At 40.9% G+C, this 15,248-nt stretch overlaps 1 protein-coding gene across 1 annotated transcript; it reads left to right on the top strand.

The window, feature by feature from the left end:
• Positions 1–39: 39 nt before the first annotated feature.
• On the top strand, positions 40–5,392 carry RPA3 (replication protein A3). Its single transcript, XM_075211756.1, has 4 exons — positions 40–237; positions 1,318–1,392; positions 2,593–2,701; positions 4,861–5,392. The coding sequence occupies exons 1-4, from the start codon at positions 139–141 to the stop codon at positions 4,941–4,943; spliced, it is 366 nt and encodes a 121-aa protein (XP_075067857.1). The 5' UTR covers positions 40–138; the 3' UTR covers positions 4,944–5,392.
• Positions 5,393–15,248: the final 9,856 nt, after the last annotated feature.

A 15,248-nucleotide genomic window follows, 5' to 3' on the forward strand; every position in this document is an offset into this window, starting at 1 on the left:
AGCACGGCGTCGCCAGTGACGTCAGCGCATGGCAGAGCCCACTGATTGGCCGACGCGGTGTTTGGCGGCTGTGTCGCAGGTTTCCCGCCAGGACTAGTGTAGAGCTGCCGGCTGTACGGAGAAGAGGCTACTTGCACGATGGCAGATCTGCAGGAGGTTCCCCGGACCCGCATCAACACCAGCATGCTGGCCCAGTACGTGGGGCAGCCCGTGTGCTTCGTGGGCCGGGTGGAGAAGGTGACGGCACTGTGCATATAGATGTGTTATGTAGCTGCTGTATTTATTATACATCTACCTGGGGCCTGTCTGCCTCATGTGCCAGCTCTGTGGAAAGTGTTGGGACTGTTGCTCACTGCATGCTGCCATATGGCAATCAGTGGCGCTCCAGCTCTTCTGAAAGTCCCATCATGCTGTGCAGGCTGCAATTAACAAGGCATGATGGGAGTTGTAGTCCACGAGCTGTAGTAATAGAATATGGCTGTCAGGGCATGCTGGGATGTGTAGTTCTGCCACAGCCAATGAGACAAGTTTTTAAGGCTTCTTGTGAGCGCTTAGCTGTCAGTCTGTGCTTGGACTCAGTTCACCTGGGACTTGTAGTTCCTCTACAGCTGGAGAGCACAGGTACATTCTTTACATGATGGCATTCTAGTATACAGAGCAGAGTACCCCACCTATTGAGTGGGGCGATAATCCGCCCCCAGTTAGAAATGGGTGAGCTGTTTAAACCATCTACAAATGGAAGCTTTTCATATGCAGGGTGAATGCACATCTGGAAAGGGATCATGGATACCTATGAAAAGGTGGGTCATACAGTAGTATAAGCACTCATGTGACTGGATAGACCATGGGCATGGTTTGTAATTTTATCTTTGCCCTATTATGAGTCCAGTATTTACAGTTGAGTGCTTTCTGCATTAGAATTGTTGATCTCTATGAAAAGTGTGTGCATATGGTCCACCAGTGCAAAGTGTGTTTGCATCTTTTGATTTTATTTCTACTCTACTACAAAGGTTGGCAGGTCAGCTGGGCATACAGGTAATATGCATTCTGTAATTGGCTCAGATACATGTTTTAATTATAAATATGCAGCAGACATCCGGATAATTGCAAAAGAGCCATGCAGCATATATAGTTCCATGTTTGTCGATCGGTGAATGGCTCATCAGATAAAACTAACTGCTGCAGTGCAATCACTTTTCTCTTTAGGTGCCAGCACCTATACAGGCTCATAGCACATTTCTTATTAATACAACTGTAAAGAAATCAAGTTGTAGAAATTGAGTGACGTGACATTGACCAGTGCATTTTCCACGGTAGGTTCACCCGACGGGGAAATCATTTGTGCTTTCTGACGGAGCAGGAAAGAATGCAACTGTTGAATTAACAGAACCAGTAAGTATATCGCTGTATGGGCTGGAAAACTTCAGTTACTAGTTATAAGTAGAAGTAATCAGAGCTGCCCTTGCTACAATAATGTACCTGCCCCATAAGGCTTAAACGCATGTGTCTCTCGTGTAGCTCTGACCTAGGGATAAATGTATCAAGCTGCAGGTTTGAAAAAGTGAAGATATTGCCCATAGCAATAAATAACTACAATCTGATAGGTTGCCTATAGCAACCAATCAGATTCTAGTTATCTCCCCTTCTTGAAACCCGCAGCTTGATAAATTTACCCCCTAGTATTTACCTGCCTATGAAAGGGTCTCTGAAAACCATTTTAGTGTAAATAATAGTCTGGTTACAATTATTGCCCATGAATTTAGTGAAACAATAGGAGTGAGCTTAGATAATGGGAATTGGGATATTTGTTAGTCAAACACAGGGTATAACTGTGGTTCAGGTAAAACAGGACACTCATAGAATGGATAATGCACGTATATGGGGTCATCTTCAGGTTGACTTATCTTAGATTTATATATTTAACACTCTATTAAACTAGTCCTAGATTAATTGAGATTATTAATCCCTCTTGTAAGAAATCCAGTTGCTTTTTCTGCATGGGTTTGTTGGCAGCTTTGATTCAGTAGGAAGATGATAGAAAAAAAAATTGAAAATTTTACCCCTGCAGTCTCTACCCTCTTTGTGCTGGGGCAAACATGGGGCTGAATTGGACAGCGGGGTGTACCAGTGCGTGCTTAGTTCAGTTGGTTGGAAAGTCTGTGTCCCCATCTAGTCTGTGGACGGCCAGTAGAGCATCAGGGATTGTGCCATAGATTGCATTGTTCCACTGATGGAGGGTTTTGAGGGAAGCTGTGCTTATTATACGCCCATTGTGTCGTCATTCACTGCAGTAATTAGAAATGAGTGATGGATGGTAAAAAAAAAATATTTTTGGGAGCATTTAAGTCCTTTTAAAGTGAGCAGCACTTTCTAAAGAGTGGTTGTAAAAATTAAATATTTTCCCATCACTTACCTGGATGGTGAGGGTTCCTTAACTGCTGAGCTAAACATTAATCGCTCAAATGCAGAAGAACACACAGAATAAAGTATAGTCTTGTTGTCTCGTCAAACCCATATCACAATATCCTTCCTTTTACTTAATATATGAAAGTGTCTTTGTTCTAATATGAATAATTTTGCTTTATCACAAAGCTGGAGGAAGAGCTATCCGGGGTGATTGAAGTTGTCGGGAAGGTTACACCAAAGGCTACGATAATGGGGGTGTCCTATGTGTCTTTCCGAGAAGATATTAACTCCTTTGGTAAGTGACAAGTCTGTTATAACTCGCATACAGAATGCAGAACATAAGCTGATTTTATAGACTTAAACTATGAGCATCTCTCTCCTGAGTCTCATGTCTGGGTGGAAAGGTCCTCTGGAGTAGGGTTCAGGTTCACTCAGTAATGGTAACACGTGATGTATGTATCAAGTACTTGGCCAAAAGATAGTCTAGTGTGATACACAGATCAGTTGCAACATCAAAACCACCCGTCTAATATTGTGTAGGTCCCCCTTGTGCCGCCAAAACAGCTCTGACCCCTCAAAGCATGGACTTCACGAGACCTCTGAAGGTGTCCTGTGGTATCTGGCACCAAGACGTTAGCAGCAGATCCTTTAAGTCCTGTAAGTTGCTAGATGGGTCCTCCATGGCTCTGACTTGTTTTTCCAGCACATCCCACAGATGCTCGATCGGACTGAGACCTGGGGAATTTGGAGGCCAAGTCAACACTTTGAACTCTTTGTCATGTTCCTCAAACCATTCCTGAACAATGTTTGCAGTGTGGCGGGGTGCATTATCCTGCTGAAAGAGGCCACTGCCATCAGGGAATACCTCTGACATGAAGGGGTGTACTTAGTCTGTTATCATGTTTAGGTCGGTTGTACATGTCAAAGTAACATTCACATGTCAGGACCCAAGGATTCCCAGCAGAACATTGCACAGAGCATCACACTGCCTCCACCCTCTTGCCTTTTTCACATAGTGCATCCTGGTGCCATATCTTTCCCAGGTAAATGATGGACACGCACCTGGGCGTCCACGTGATATAAAAGAAAATGTGATTCATCAGACCAGGCCACCTTCTCCTATTGCTCCATGATCCAGTTCTGGTGCTCACATGGCCATTGTAGGCTCTTTCGGCGATGGACAGGGGTCAGCATGGGCACTCTCACCAGCCTGCGCAGCCCCATACGCAGGAAGCTGCGATGCACAGTGTGTTCTGACACCTTTCTATCATACCCGGCATTAACTTTGTCAGCAATTTGTGCTACAGTAGCTCTGTGTCATTGCACCAGGCGTTCTAGCCTTTGTTCACCACGCGCATCCCACACCTTGACAGGTGCCGTTGTAACAAGATAATCAATGTTATGTACAGGGTGGTCCATAAGTGTGGAAACACCCTTTTAAAATGGATATGAGTAAGAAAATATGAATCCATTGTCTCTGCTGCAGATTTTGCTCGACCACTTTTTTGGTTTATCTGCAACTGCAGATAAATTTGGCAACTGCAGTGTGACTAATGGGTGGCTATTTGGGTGACATTGGTTGAAATAATTTGCTATAGCACGTGTGCTTCGTTCTCCAAATATCAGGAGAATCTCAATACGTTCAGTTTATGTTGGTGCCGTTGTCATTAACGTCACTACCTGGAAGAAAGAGAACTTAATTAAAACTTGAATGAATAATGGTACATTAAAGCAAAGAACATGGCTACCTTCCTATTTTAAAAAAAATAGTTGCTTTCAAGATGGCTGCCATACTGGTCACATACCCTACAAAGTTTTCCACCACATCCAGATGTAGACACTGGGTTAATATTTCCATACTTTTGTGTTTCCACACTTATGGACTATCCTGTGTGTATTTTCCCCTTTTAGGTTATGTTTTTTGGGGCTTTCCAGGGTGTAAGATATGTGAAGTTATGTTGTGAGGGAGACATCTTTCTACACACAGCAGACTGGATACTAGTAATTCAATGGACACAACTGTCAGCCTCTGTCTAAATTCACAGAGAACAATAAGTTGGCTGAATTTGTACAATATGTTGTTACTCTCCAGTTCTGTTATAGCATAAAACTCCACTCGGGCCCTAAAATACAGGTCATGTTTTCAGGACTTCCATCTGTGGAACTGCTGACCCCGTCCACTGTGCATGATTAAGGAAATTGTGAAAACATGTCCTGTTGGGGGCTACTCAAGGACCGGAGTTGAGAAATACTTATAGTATGTGAAATTGAGATTTAATCGCTGTTATGTAAGGCAGCTTGTATTTTAGAGTTTGTTGTCACTCAGCAATGCTACAGAATAATCCAGTCTTTATGAATGAGCCCTGATGTGCTTTATATCCTATACTGTAATTGTTGTTCCTGTCTTTATTTGCATTCCTCACTATTAATATATTTTTTACCCCCCTCCCCCAGATATCGCACTTTACGATGAAGCTTTAAAGATAATTCATGAATTTCCCAAGTATTATCCATTCGGACACAAAGGATTTGAATAATTTTGTTTGTTTGCCCAAAACACAAGAACTGCTACATTTGTTTTTTTGTTTTTTTGCCACCATTTTCAAAAATATTTATAATTTTACTACACATTGCTCCAACCAGTTCTGGAATGTCATCTCTGCTTTTACAGACAAAACATCCTTTTCATAAACAAATGGGAGCAGGAGATTTGGAGATTATTTCCAGACTCTCATCTGAAGAATAAATGGACTTTCAGTAACACAAATAATCTGCTCGTAATTCACCTTCTGCCACTGTTACAAAGTCGCCTACGTGAATAAAGCCAATCATCAGAAATGTCAGTGATATAAAAAAATAAATGGTAAACTGGTAGAATTAGGGGTAATTTCATATTGTATTATAGTGAGAAACATATCACCTGGTTATGTCCCATTAATGGACCGTATAAATGTGTATTTCCAATACAGTTACTCTTTTATATAAATTGATGTGGCTTTTATTTCCTGTCTTTTCACAGTTTGATAATCGAACAATACACTAAGGTACATTTTATAAAAATGCTCTCTGGTGTTAAGTGACCCTTTTTTTATTTTGTAAGTTGTTTTTTTTTTTAAAAAAAAAAAAAAGACTGACAGAAAGTTGCAAGATATTAAAACAAATGAATTATTTTCCCTTACTTAGTGCTTCCTCTATAATGCAGCCACAGTCTAACATGAACAGTTCCACTTCACTCAATAATAGACATTAAATAAATATATATCGCATGCACACCACAGGCGCAATGATAGTAGCAAATAGAGATATACAGTTCAAATAGGATCTGCAATATTTTCAATATCATAATTATAGTTAATAATTTTTCAGTAATCAATAGTCCGTGACAACCGCTAATGATTGATAGTAACAATAAGAATTGCTCCCACGTCTGAAGTACTTTCAAAATATGATACAGTTCATAGTCTTTCAATAGTTAGTGACCCATGAGAGCCAGTGATGGTTAGTAGAGTGTCTAAGTAGTTAGCACTTCTGCCTTACAGCACTGGGGTCATGAGTTCAATTCCCATCCATGGTCTTATCTGTGTGGAGTTTGTATGTTCTCCCCGTGTTTGCGTGGGTTTCCTCTGGGTACTCTGGTTTCCTCCCATGCGCCAAAAACATACTGGTAGGTTAATTGGCTGCTCTCAAATAGACCTGTGTGTGTGTGTTAGGAAATTTGGACTGTAAGCTCCGATGGGGCAGAGACTGATGTGAGTGAGTTCTCTGTACAGTGCTGCGGAATTAGTGGCGCTATATATATATATATATATATATATATATATATATATATAAATAAATAAATGGTGGTAATAGAGAGAATAATCGCTCTCCCGATGAGGACAGGGTCTCTTAATCTCTCGGCCACTAGATAATTTTGTAACACACGGAAAAAAAATGGGAGAAGATGGATGTGAGTACGTTACAAATCAAGAAACAGAAAAAACATAGTGCCAAGCAGGTACTATAGAAGTAAAAATGACTTTCTAGTATTTGATGAATACACAGCACCTAGTAGTTTTGGGCCTCTGTCCCCAGTAAATAGGTGTAACATGGAAAAAAGGAAGTCTGCACATTTTTTTTAGGACATTGCAAGGAGACACTTGCACGACACAAATAAATACCTGTAATAAAGGAGTTGGGAAAAGAGGAGGAGATTTAATAAGTTGAAAGTTTAAGTATAAAATACAGAGATGTAATCAAGTGAAACGGAATCATAATAAAGTGAAAAAGATAAATTTGGAAGAAAGTTCAACAAAAATTTATAATTTGAGTGATTACATATTATCTGAACATGAAAGTAGTGTAAGAAAGAAAGGTTTAAAATTCTCCCCTACCAATACTATCAACCTCTTTCTATTATATATAGATATGCAGAAATTTTTGAGGAAGTTGTCTTTAAAAAAAAAAAAAAATATCTGGAAAGAGAACAGGAAACAAGATATTCAAAAATAAATCTGTCTTCAATCTGACCTATTTACAAAAGGATCCATGGAGACTTTTGGTAAATTAGTATTAGAAGAAGTAAGGACGAAGTAATATTCTTACAAAAAAGAAAGACAGGCTATTTAATCATTAAAGAATTCGATTAGTTCAAATCTATCTATGTATATTGACCATCTACTACAACCATATGTGACTAACATTAAATCATATTTGAAAGATACGAGAGATATTTTGGAAAAATTGAGAGATTGGGAATGGCAGGAGGATTCATACATTGAAACAGCCGATGTATCATCACTTAATAGAATATACTATACTATAATAGAATATGAACAAGGATTGGAATCTATTAAATCTTTATTGGAAATAATGATTTAATAGTAATATTTACAATTAGTGGGTACTGCCATGGGCACCAGGTCTGCCTCCTGTTATGCCAATATCTTCATGAGTTGTTGGGAAGATCTGTATGTGGGGGGATCTGTTGGACACTGGGCAGGCCTGGTGTCCTGGCACAGATAGATCGATGATATTATCTTATGGAAAGGGAGTAGACAATCACTTAATTCATTTTGTGATCATCTTAATCGGAATACATTTAATGTAAAGTTGGTATTTGCTATAAGTCAAGCAAGTGTCAACTTCCTTGACATTACTTTATATTTCAAGGATGGTAAGCTTAATACAAAAACTTATTCTAAACCAACAGACAGCAATTCTTATATCGATATCAATAGCCACCATCATAAAAGAAGGTTGGAAAATATTCCATTTGGTCAATTTATGCGAATTAAGGGGAACTGTACAGAAGAAATATATGAAGAACAAATTGTAAGAATGAAAGATCAATTTACACAGAAAGGCTATTTAGAAACAACGATTCAAAAAGCATATGAGAAAGTAAATCGAAAGATCAATCCTTTTAAAACCTAAAGAAAAATCTAAAATGGTAAAAGAATCCAATGTGGCTTTCTAAGCGCAATATAATCATCATAAAAAATATGAAGAAGTTATGAGAAAATGTTGGAAGGTTCTCACTAGCGACCCATATCTTAGGGACTTTATACCTGCTAAACCAAAATGTATCTATCGGAAAGCGCCAAATCTTAAGCAGACTTTGGTACATAGTGTGTTGCCTAGAAACATACAAGATGGGTATACTACACTACTACTACTACTACTACTACTACACTACTATAGGATTCCACAGATGTAATTTATTTAATAGAATGTATTTGTAACAAACAGTATGTAGGAAATACCAGTAGAAGTTTAAAGATCAGATTGGGTGAACATCTGCGTAACATCAAAGGGAATATTAACCATACACTATCGGCACATTGTACAGAGAAACATCAATGTTCCACTAGTGGGATTAAGGGCTAGATTTACTAAACGGCGGGTTTGAAAAGTGGAGATGTTGCCTATAGCAACCAATCAGATTCTCTCTGTCATTTATCACATTCTACAAAATGATAGCTAGAATCGGATTGGTTGCTATAGGCAACATCTCCACTCTTTCAAACCCGCAGTATAGTAAATCTAGCCCTAAGTCTTTTTGTGGTATTAGACTAATCAGGAACAACTGGAGATGTAATTATGTACAAAATAGATTAGCTAAGACAGAAATGGAAAATATAAATACATTTAAACCTTTAGTTCCTGATGCACTTTATGCTGATTTTGAATTTAAATGGTTTTTACAGGAATGATGATAATCTAGATGGAAGTTTAAGTTGTATTATGAATAACAACGTTCCCTCTATATGTTTGTGGTTCATTTATGTCCTATATGGTCCAATTACATGTTTATTCTTGTTCTCCTTTTGAAATGTATGTTTATTTAGCTTTTATGTCACTGATTTATATATATATATATATATATATATATATATATATATATATATATATATTTTTTTTTTTACATTTATGTATTTATGTCTCTATGGAAGCTGCATGATTTAAGTTCGGGAGATTGATTGGAGGTTGGAATATGTTAATATTTATGTACATTACCATTTGATGTTTACCATTTGGTATCTATCTATTGTATTATCTCCATCACGACTCTTCATGGAGATTCAACATATTCCTCATGATTTTGAGAGTTCGAATTTGAAATGGGCTGGTAGATTTTTGTAGTCCCACCTTTCACCACCTGCTGCCATTGATCTACTTCTATGGTCTAGTAACATGATTATTTGCGGTTGAAAGGAGAGATAAAAATCTGGAGCCCTATGAATATAGTATTTTTTAATATTTTTTAATGTTTGATGAAATGTTTTCTACCATTTTGGGACAATTATGTGAGTTTTTTGTAATACCAAAAGGATTATAAGTATGATCAAAAAGATGGTATTTAAATGAATTAAGATTTCCCGGGAGGCTATACACCTTGAAAAAGACTCCATGGGGCGGGTCGAAACGCGTTGGTAAATTACTGGCATAGAGAACAGAAGACGCTGATTGAGCTCTCCAGCAAAGAATCCCCAGGTTGTTACAGCTATGATATGCTGAGTTCTTCATGAGGCTCCGATAGGAGTATATTTTCTTTTCTAACGAGGATTTTTTTTTCTGTCTCTGAAAGAGAATAGAGTGGTTCCAATATAGGAAGCTACTTCATGAATATAAATATATATTTTTTTATAATAAGGGGTTGAAATTGTTTTTAAGAAGGTATCACCCTGGATGTTTTCTATGTACGTCTTTACATGTATGACATTTTGGATCAAATGTGGAGATCACATCTAAAGATCATTTCAGATTAAAAGATTCCTTGACTTATGTAAGTGCATCCCTATATGGGTTGTAGTTTTTGTCAATTACTGATTTCACAAGGTGGTAATTCTAATATAAGACGACCACTGGAGATGAAGGAGGGCGAATAACATCTCTTGGGTGGTTTATCTGTTTCTTGATTTGTAACATACTCACATCCATCTTCTTCATTTTTTTTCATGTGTGTTACGAAATGATCTTGTGGCCGAGAGATGAAGAGACCCTGTCCTCATCGGGAGAGCGATTATTCACTCTACTAACCATCACTGGCTCTCACGGGTCACTAACTATTGAAAGACTATGAACTGTATCATATTTTGAAAGTTCTTTAGACGTGGGAGCAATTTTTATTGTTACTATCAATCATTAGCGGTTGTCACGGACTATTGATTACTGAGAGATTATGAACTATATTTCATGTTTTTGAAAATATTGTAGATCCTATTTGAACTGTATATCTCAAGTTGCTACTATCATTGCGCCTGTGGTGGGCATGCTATATATATTTATTTAGAAAATTGCAAGATGTCTGTGATGGACAGATATAAAATATCAAAAGTCTGTTTCATGGGGCAAAAACTACTTTCTGGAATTGAGAGACAGGAGTATATTTACTAAACTGCGGGTTTGAAAAAGTGGGGATGTTGCCTATAGCAACCAATCAGATTGTAGCTGTCATTTATTTAGTGCATTCTACAAAATGACAGCTAGAATCTGATTGGTTGCTATAGGCAACATCTCCACTTCTTTAAACCTGCAGTTTAGTAAATATACCCCACAGAGTTTAACGTAGCACCGTACGGCTGTGAGCAGATAAAGTTTGTGATGTGGCTGTTTTCTTGCACACCTTAAATCATAGTTGCTCACTCTCCCTGAATGTCCAGGAGACTCCTGAATTTCTGGGAATCCTCCCAGGAGGGCAGAGCAACCTCCTGGATCACGTAAAGATCGGTAAATTACATGGAGGGGGTGGGGCTTAGTGACGCTAATCATGCGTCATCTTGGCCCCAACCCCTGCTGGTATAGGGCAAAATGACTGACTGCTTAGGGGGTGGTGCTAGCAACATGATTTTCCAAGGTCCGCCCCCACACGCCCATCTGCCCCTGGACCTCCTAGAACCCAAAACAAAAAAGTAGGCAAGTATACCTTAAATGTGTCGCTGTTATAAACGAAATGTAAGTATTAACACAAGTGGGGGCCACTAAAAGGGTGTAAACATGTACCAGAGCAATCGTTTGAATTGCACTGACGCAGTACAATTTAGACTGTAAACAATTGTTTGTGCTACAGATTACTGCAAATTTCATAACCCAACCCCCCTCCCCTTTGTTGATTCTTAAAGTGTATAAATGATGTTTGTGTGCACAGAGCAGTTACACTAACACAGGTGCTGCAGCCACTGTTTAAGCTGGGGGACACTACAGGTTTTTCAACCGATTATTGTGCCAATCACACAATAAACAAATTTTGCAGTGTGTGCGCACTCACGAGCAGCAGTGTAGGCAGATCTCAATAGAGTTTAGAGTCGCAATCTTTCCAGCAGATGGTTATGACCAGGGCCGCTGAGAGGGGGGGGCGGGTACTAATTACCCGGGCCCGGGCATGTCAGGGGGCCTGGTCCGGGCCCTAGCGCCTACAATTTTTTTTTGCGGCAGAGGGGGGGGGGGGGGGGGGGGGGGTCGGTCGGTCGTTGGGGGTGGGTCGGTTGTTGGGGGGGGTTGAGCAGGGTGGTTAAAAAAAACCCTCTGCTCTTCTGTGCTCCATTCTGACTGAATGTCGGGTGTGACGTCATCATATCACGCCCAGCATTCAGTCAGTCTGGAGCAATGGAGCACAGAGGAGCAGAGAAGACCAAGAAAGAAGAGAGAAGAAAAGGTAAGTGATGGGAGGAAAACGGGGGTTATGGCACAGAAAGGTTAAAAAACGAGGGGGGGCACAGGGGTTAAAAAACGAGGGGGCAGCATGACACGGGTTAAAAAATGGGGGGCATGACACAGAGGGGTTAAAAAACGAGGGGGGGCAACATGGCACAGAGGGGTTAAAAAACGAAGGGGGGCATGGCACAGAGGGGTTAAAAAACGAGGGGGCACAGAGGGGTTAAAAAACGGGGGCAGCATGACACTGAGGGGTTAAAAAAATGAGTGGGGGCACAGATGAGTTAAAAACGGGGGGGGGGGGGCAGCATGATACAGGGGTTAAAAAACGAGGGGGCAGCATGACACAGGGGTTAAAAAATGGGGGGCATGGCACAGAGGAGTTAAAAAACGAGGGGGGCAGCATGGCACGGAGGGGTTAAAAAACGAGGGGGCAACATGGCACGGAGGGGTTAAAAAACGAGGGGGCAACATGGCACAGAGAGGTTAAAAAATGAGGGGGGGCAACATGGCACAGAGGGGTTAAAAAACGAGGGGGGCATGGCAGAGGGGTTAAAAAAACGGGGTGCGGCATAGCACAGAGGGGCTAAAAAATGAGGCGGGCATGGCACAGAGGGGTTAAAAAATGAGGGGGCAGCGTGGCACAGAGGGGTTAAAAAACGAGGGGGGGGCATGGCACGGAGAGGTTAAAAACGGGGTGCAGCATAGCACAGAGGAGCCTAAAAACGAGGAAGGGGTATGGCACAGAGGGGTTAAAAAACGGCAGCATGGCACAGTGGGGTTAAAAATGGGGGGGCGGCATGACAGTGGGGTTAAAAAATGGGGGAGGCATGGCACAGTGTGGTTAAAGAACGGGTGTGCATGTCACAGTGGGGTTAAAAAACGGGGGCAGCATGGCACAGTGGGGTTAAAAAACAGGGGGGTGCATGTCACAGTGGGGTTAAAAAACGGAGGCAGCATGGCACAGTGGGGTTAAAAAGGGGGGGAGGCATGGCACATTGGGATTGAAAAAGGGGGGGGAGCAGCATAGTATAGTGTGATGAAGGGGAGCCAGGTGAAGGGGGCAAAAGCAGCATGGAGGGCGCAGTGTGATCATAAGGCATGGCGATGATGAAGGGGCACATTATTGTAATATTGGAGCTGGAGGAAGGCCTAATTATTAATCGTGGGTGGTATTGATTTAACGCCAGGGTTGTTTGGAATTATCTAAATGTAGCCATTTTTTTCAAAATAGGGCTCCCAGCATTCCAGGATCCAGACAAGCCGCAACTAAAGAAACCTGCAGCCACAGGTGGTGAAAGTGAGAAGAACAGGTAGGAGAGAGCAGGACAGTATGTGAAATGTTGTGATTCTAGTAAGGACAATGGCAATTTTTGGTGAGTGTTGTGCCCAATGTAAGGTGCAGGCCAAGACAACTCTTTGTACTACACTGTGGTGCTAGATGTCCTGAAAGTCAGGAGTGCTTGGACATATGTGACGCTCCGCCGAATTGAGAGCCTAGTGATTTTGATGTTAGCTACGCCCCAATGGTGCATTTGCCACGCCCCCAAAAGCATGACCACACCTCCGAAAAATTTTGCGCCACCATAAGGCGGCGCAATTTTTTTTTGCATACTCGACTATAAGGGGGGCCCTGAATTCCTCTTGGCAGCCCTGGTTATCACAGATGAAGAACACAGATCTGAAGGTAAATCTTGTAACTCGTGTATAGTGTGTAGATAGGAATCAGCTGCTGATCAAGACTTTTAATCATTGGCAAAACAGTTAGATTGTATTGGGAGAAATTTTCTGTAGTGTGTACCCAGATTAAGGCTTCACAACATACATTATATGGACAAAAGTATTCCGACAATTGACCATTATTCCAACAGGGACTGTAATGACATTGTATTTAAATACATATACTTTAATATGGAGTTGGTCCCCCTTTTGCAGTGATAACAGCTTCCAGTCTTCTTGGAAGGATTTCCACAAGATTATTGGAGTGTTTTTGTGGGAAGTTGTGACTGTTCATTATGTAGAACATTTATGAGGTCAGGCACTGATGTTGGACAAGAAGGCCTGGCTCAGTCTCCATACCCGTTCATTCCAAAGGTGTTCAATGGGGCTGAGGTCAGGGTTCTGTGCAGGCCAGTCAAATTCTTCCACACTGAACTCATCAGAACATGTCTCTGTAGTCCTTGCTTTGTGCAATGGGGCACAGTCATGTTGGAATAGAAAAGGGCCTTCCCCAAACTGTTGCCACAAAGTTGGAAGCATAGGATTGTCTAAAATGACTTGGTATGCTGAAGCATTAAGATTGCCCTTCGCTGGAGATAAGGGGCCTAGCCCAAACCCTAACAAACAGCCCCATACCAGTATCCCTCCTCCACCAAACTTCACAGTTGGCATAACGCAGTCAGACAGGTAACGTTCTCCTGGCATCCACCAGACTTAGCCATCTGACTGCCAGAGAAGTGTGATTCGTCACTCCAAAGAACACTTTTCCCACAGTCCAGGTTCGGTGTGCTTTACACCACTCCATCCGACGCTTGGCATTGGTCTTTTATATGTGAGGCTTGCATGCAGCTGCTCGGCCATGGAAACCCATTCCATTAAGCTCCCACCACACATTTTTGTGCTTCCATTAATGCCAGTGGATGTTCGGAACTCTTCAGCAAATGTTTGCAAATGGAGACTGCATGGCTCGGTGCTTGATTTTATACACCTCTGGCAACGGGTCTGACTGAAAAACTACAATTCAATAATTAACAGGTGTGGCCAAATACTTTTGTCCATATAGTGTATCTCACACCCAGTTTAGAGGTGATTGACAGCGGAGCCTCAAGACATTTCCAAAAATGCAAGAAATTGTTTGAAACCAATGTCATGTTTGTATGAGAAAGCGAATGCTATAACTATGTGTAACGGGCTCAGAGCCTTTTCTCTTAAGTTTTGCAGCTAGTTATGATTTATTTTAAAGAGAGAGAATTATGCCTGTGAAGTCAAGAATTTGTTTTGAGCAGTGGTGGGTAGATTGTTTTTTTTTTTATATAAATATTTCACCCCCAAGTATGGTATTGTTCTGTGACTTCCAAAGAGGCCGTTTCCTATAGAATGTATTTCATATCTGACACTCAGGATCCCAAAAAACACGCTTTAGTGCCGCACTTAAATTCCCGACCCCAGTTTGCGCAGATCTGGTATAGAACTGGGTCCATTAATGTTTTTCACACCATGACCTATATTAAATCTGCGAGTCCTTCACATGTGTGACTCCATCTGGAATTGTGTATTTTCATTTCATCACTGTTGGCTACAGGACAGTACGTTATCTTGTAATCTGAGAATGTCTTGGTCATGAGGTCTATGTAGCACAATATTGTCAAAAGGTCAACTATCAGTTTGTTTGGTTTTTTTTTACAAGCACAGCAAGAGAGGTTCATGTAGACATAATTATTGGGTCATTAATGAGGGTTAAGAATTCGTTGGTCAAAAAGAAGCAAAAGTAAAGAAAATTTAAAAGAAATAATATTCTTTGGTCTCCAGCAGACATGAAATTAGAGAAAGACATGGTAGGGGGTCATAGGTTAGTGGGGTCATAGGTTAGTGGGGTCACAGGTTAGTGGGGTCACAGGTTAGTGGGGTCACAGCCATGCTGGTAAGTCTATCACACGGACACATACCTCTAACAGCAGCCAGAAGGAGCATCAACATGGCAGCACATT

The sequence above is a fragment of the Mixophyes fleayi genome, chromosome 5, assembly GCF_038048845.1.
Source record: "Mixophyes fleayi isolate aMixFle1 chromosome 5, aMixFle1.hap1, whole genome shotgun sequence".
NCBI lineage: Eukaryota > Metazoa > Chordata > Amphibia > Anura > Limnodynastidae > Mixophyes > Mixophyes fleayi.

What these genes read in the sequence shown, in the direction of transcription:
- RPA3 (XM_075211756.1), top strand. Translation starts at nt 139, where the DNA reads ATGGCAGATCTGCAGGAGGTTCCCCGGACCCGCATCAACACCAGCATG. An exon ending in TCGTGGGCCGGGTGGAGAAG is followed by an intron (nt 238 to 1,317) that starts GTGACGGCACTG and finishes TTTCCACGGTAG; the next exon opens with GTTCACCCGACGGGGAAATC. An exon ending in AGAAGATATTAACTCCTTTG is followed by an intron (nt 2,702 to 4,860) that starts GTAAGTGACAAG and finishes CCCCTCCCCCAG; the next exon opens with ATATCGCACTTTACGATGAA.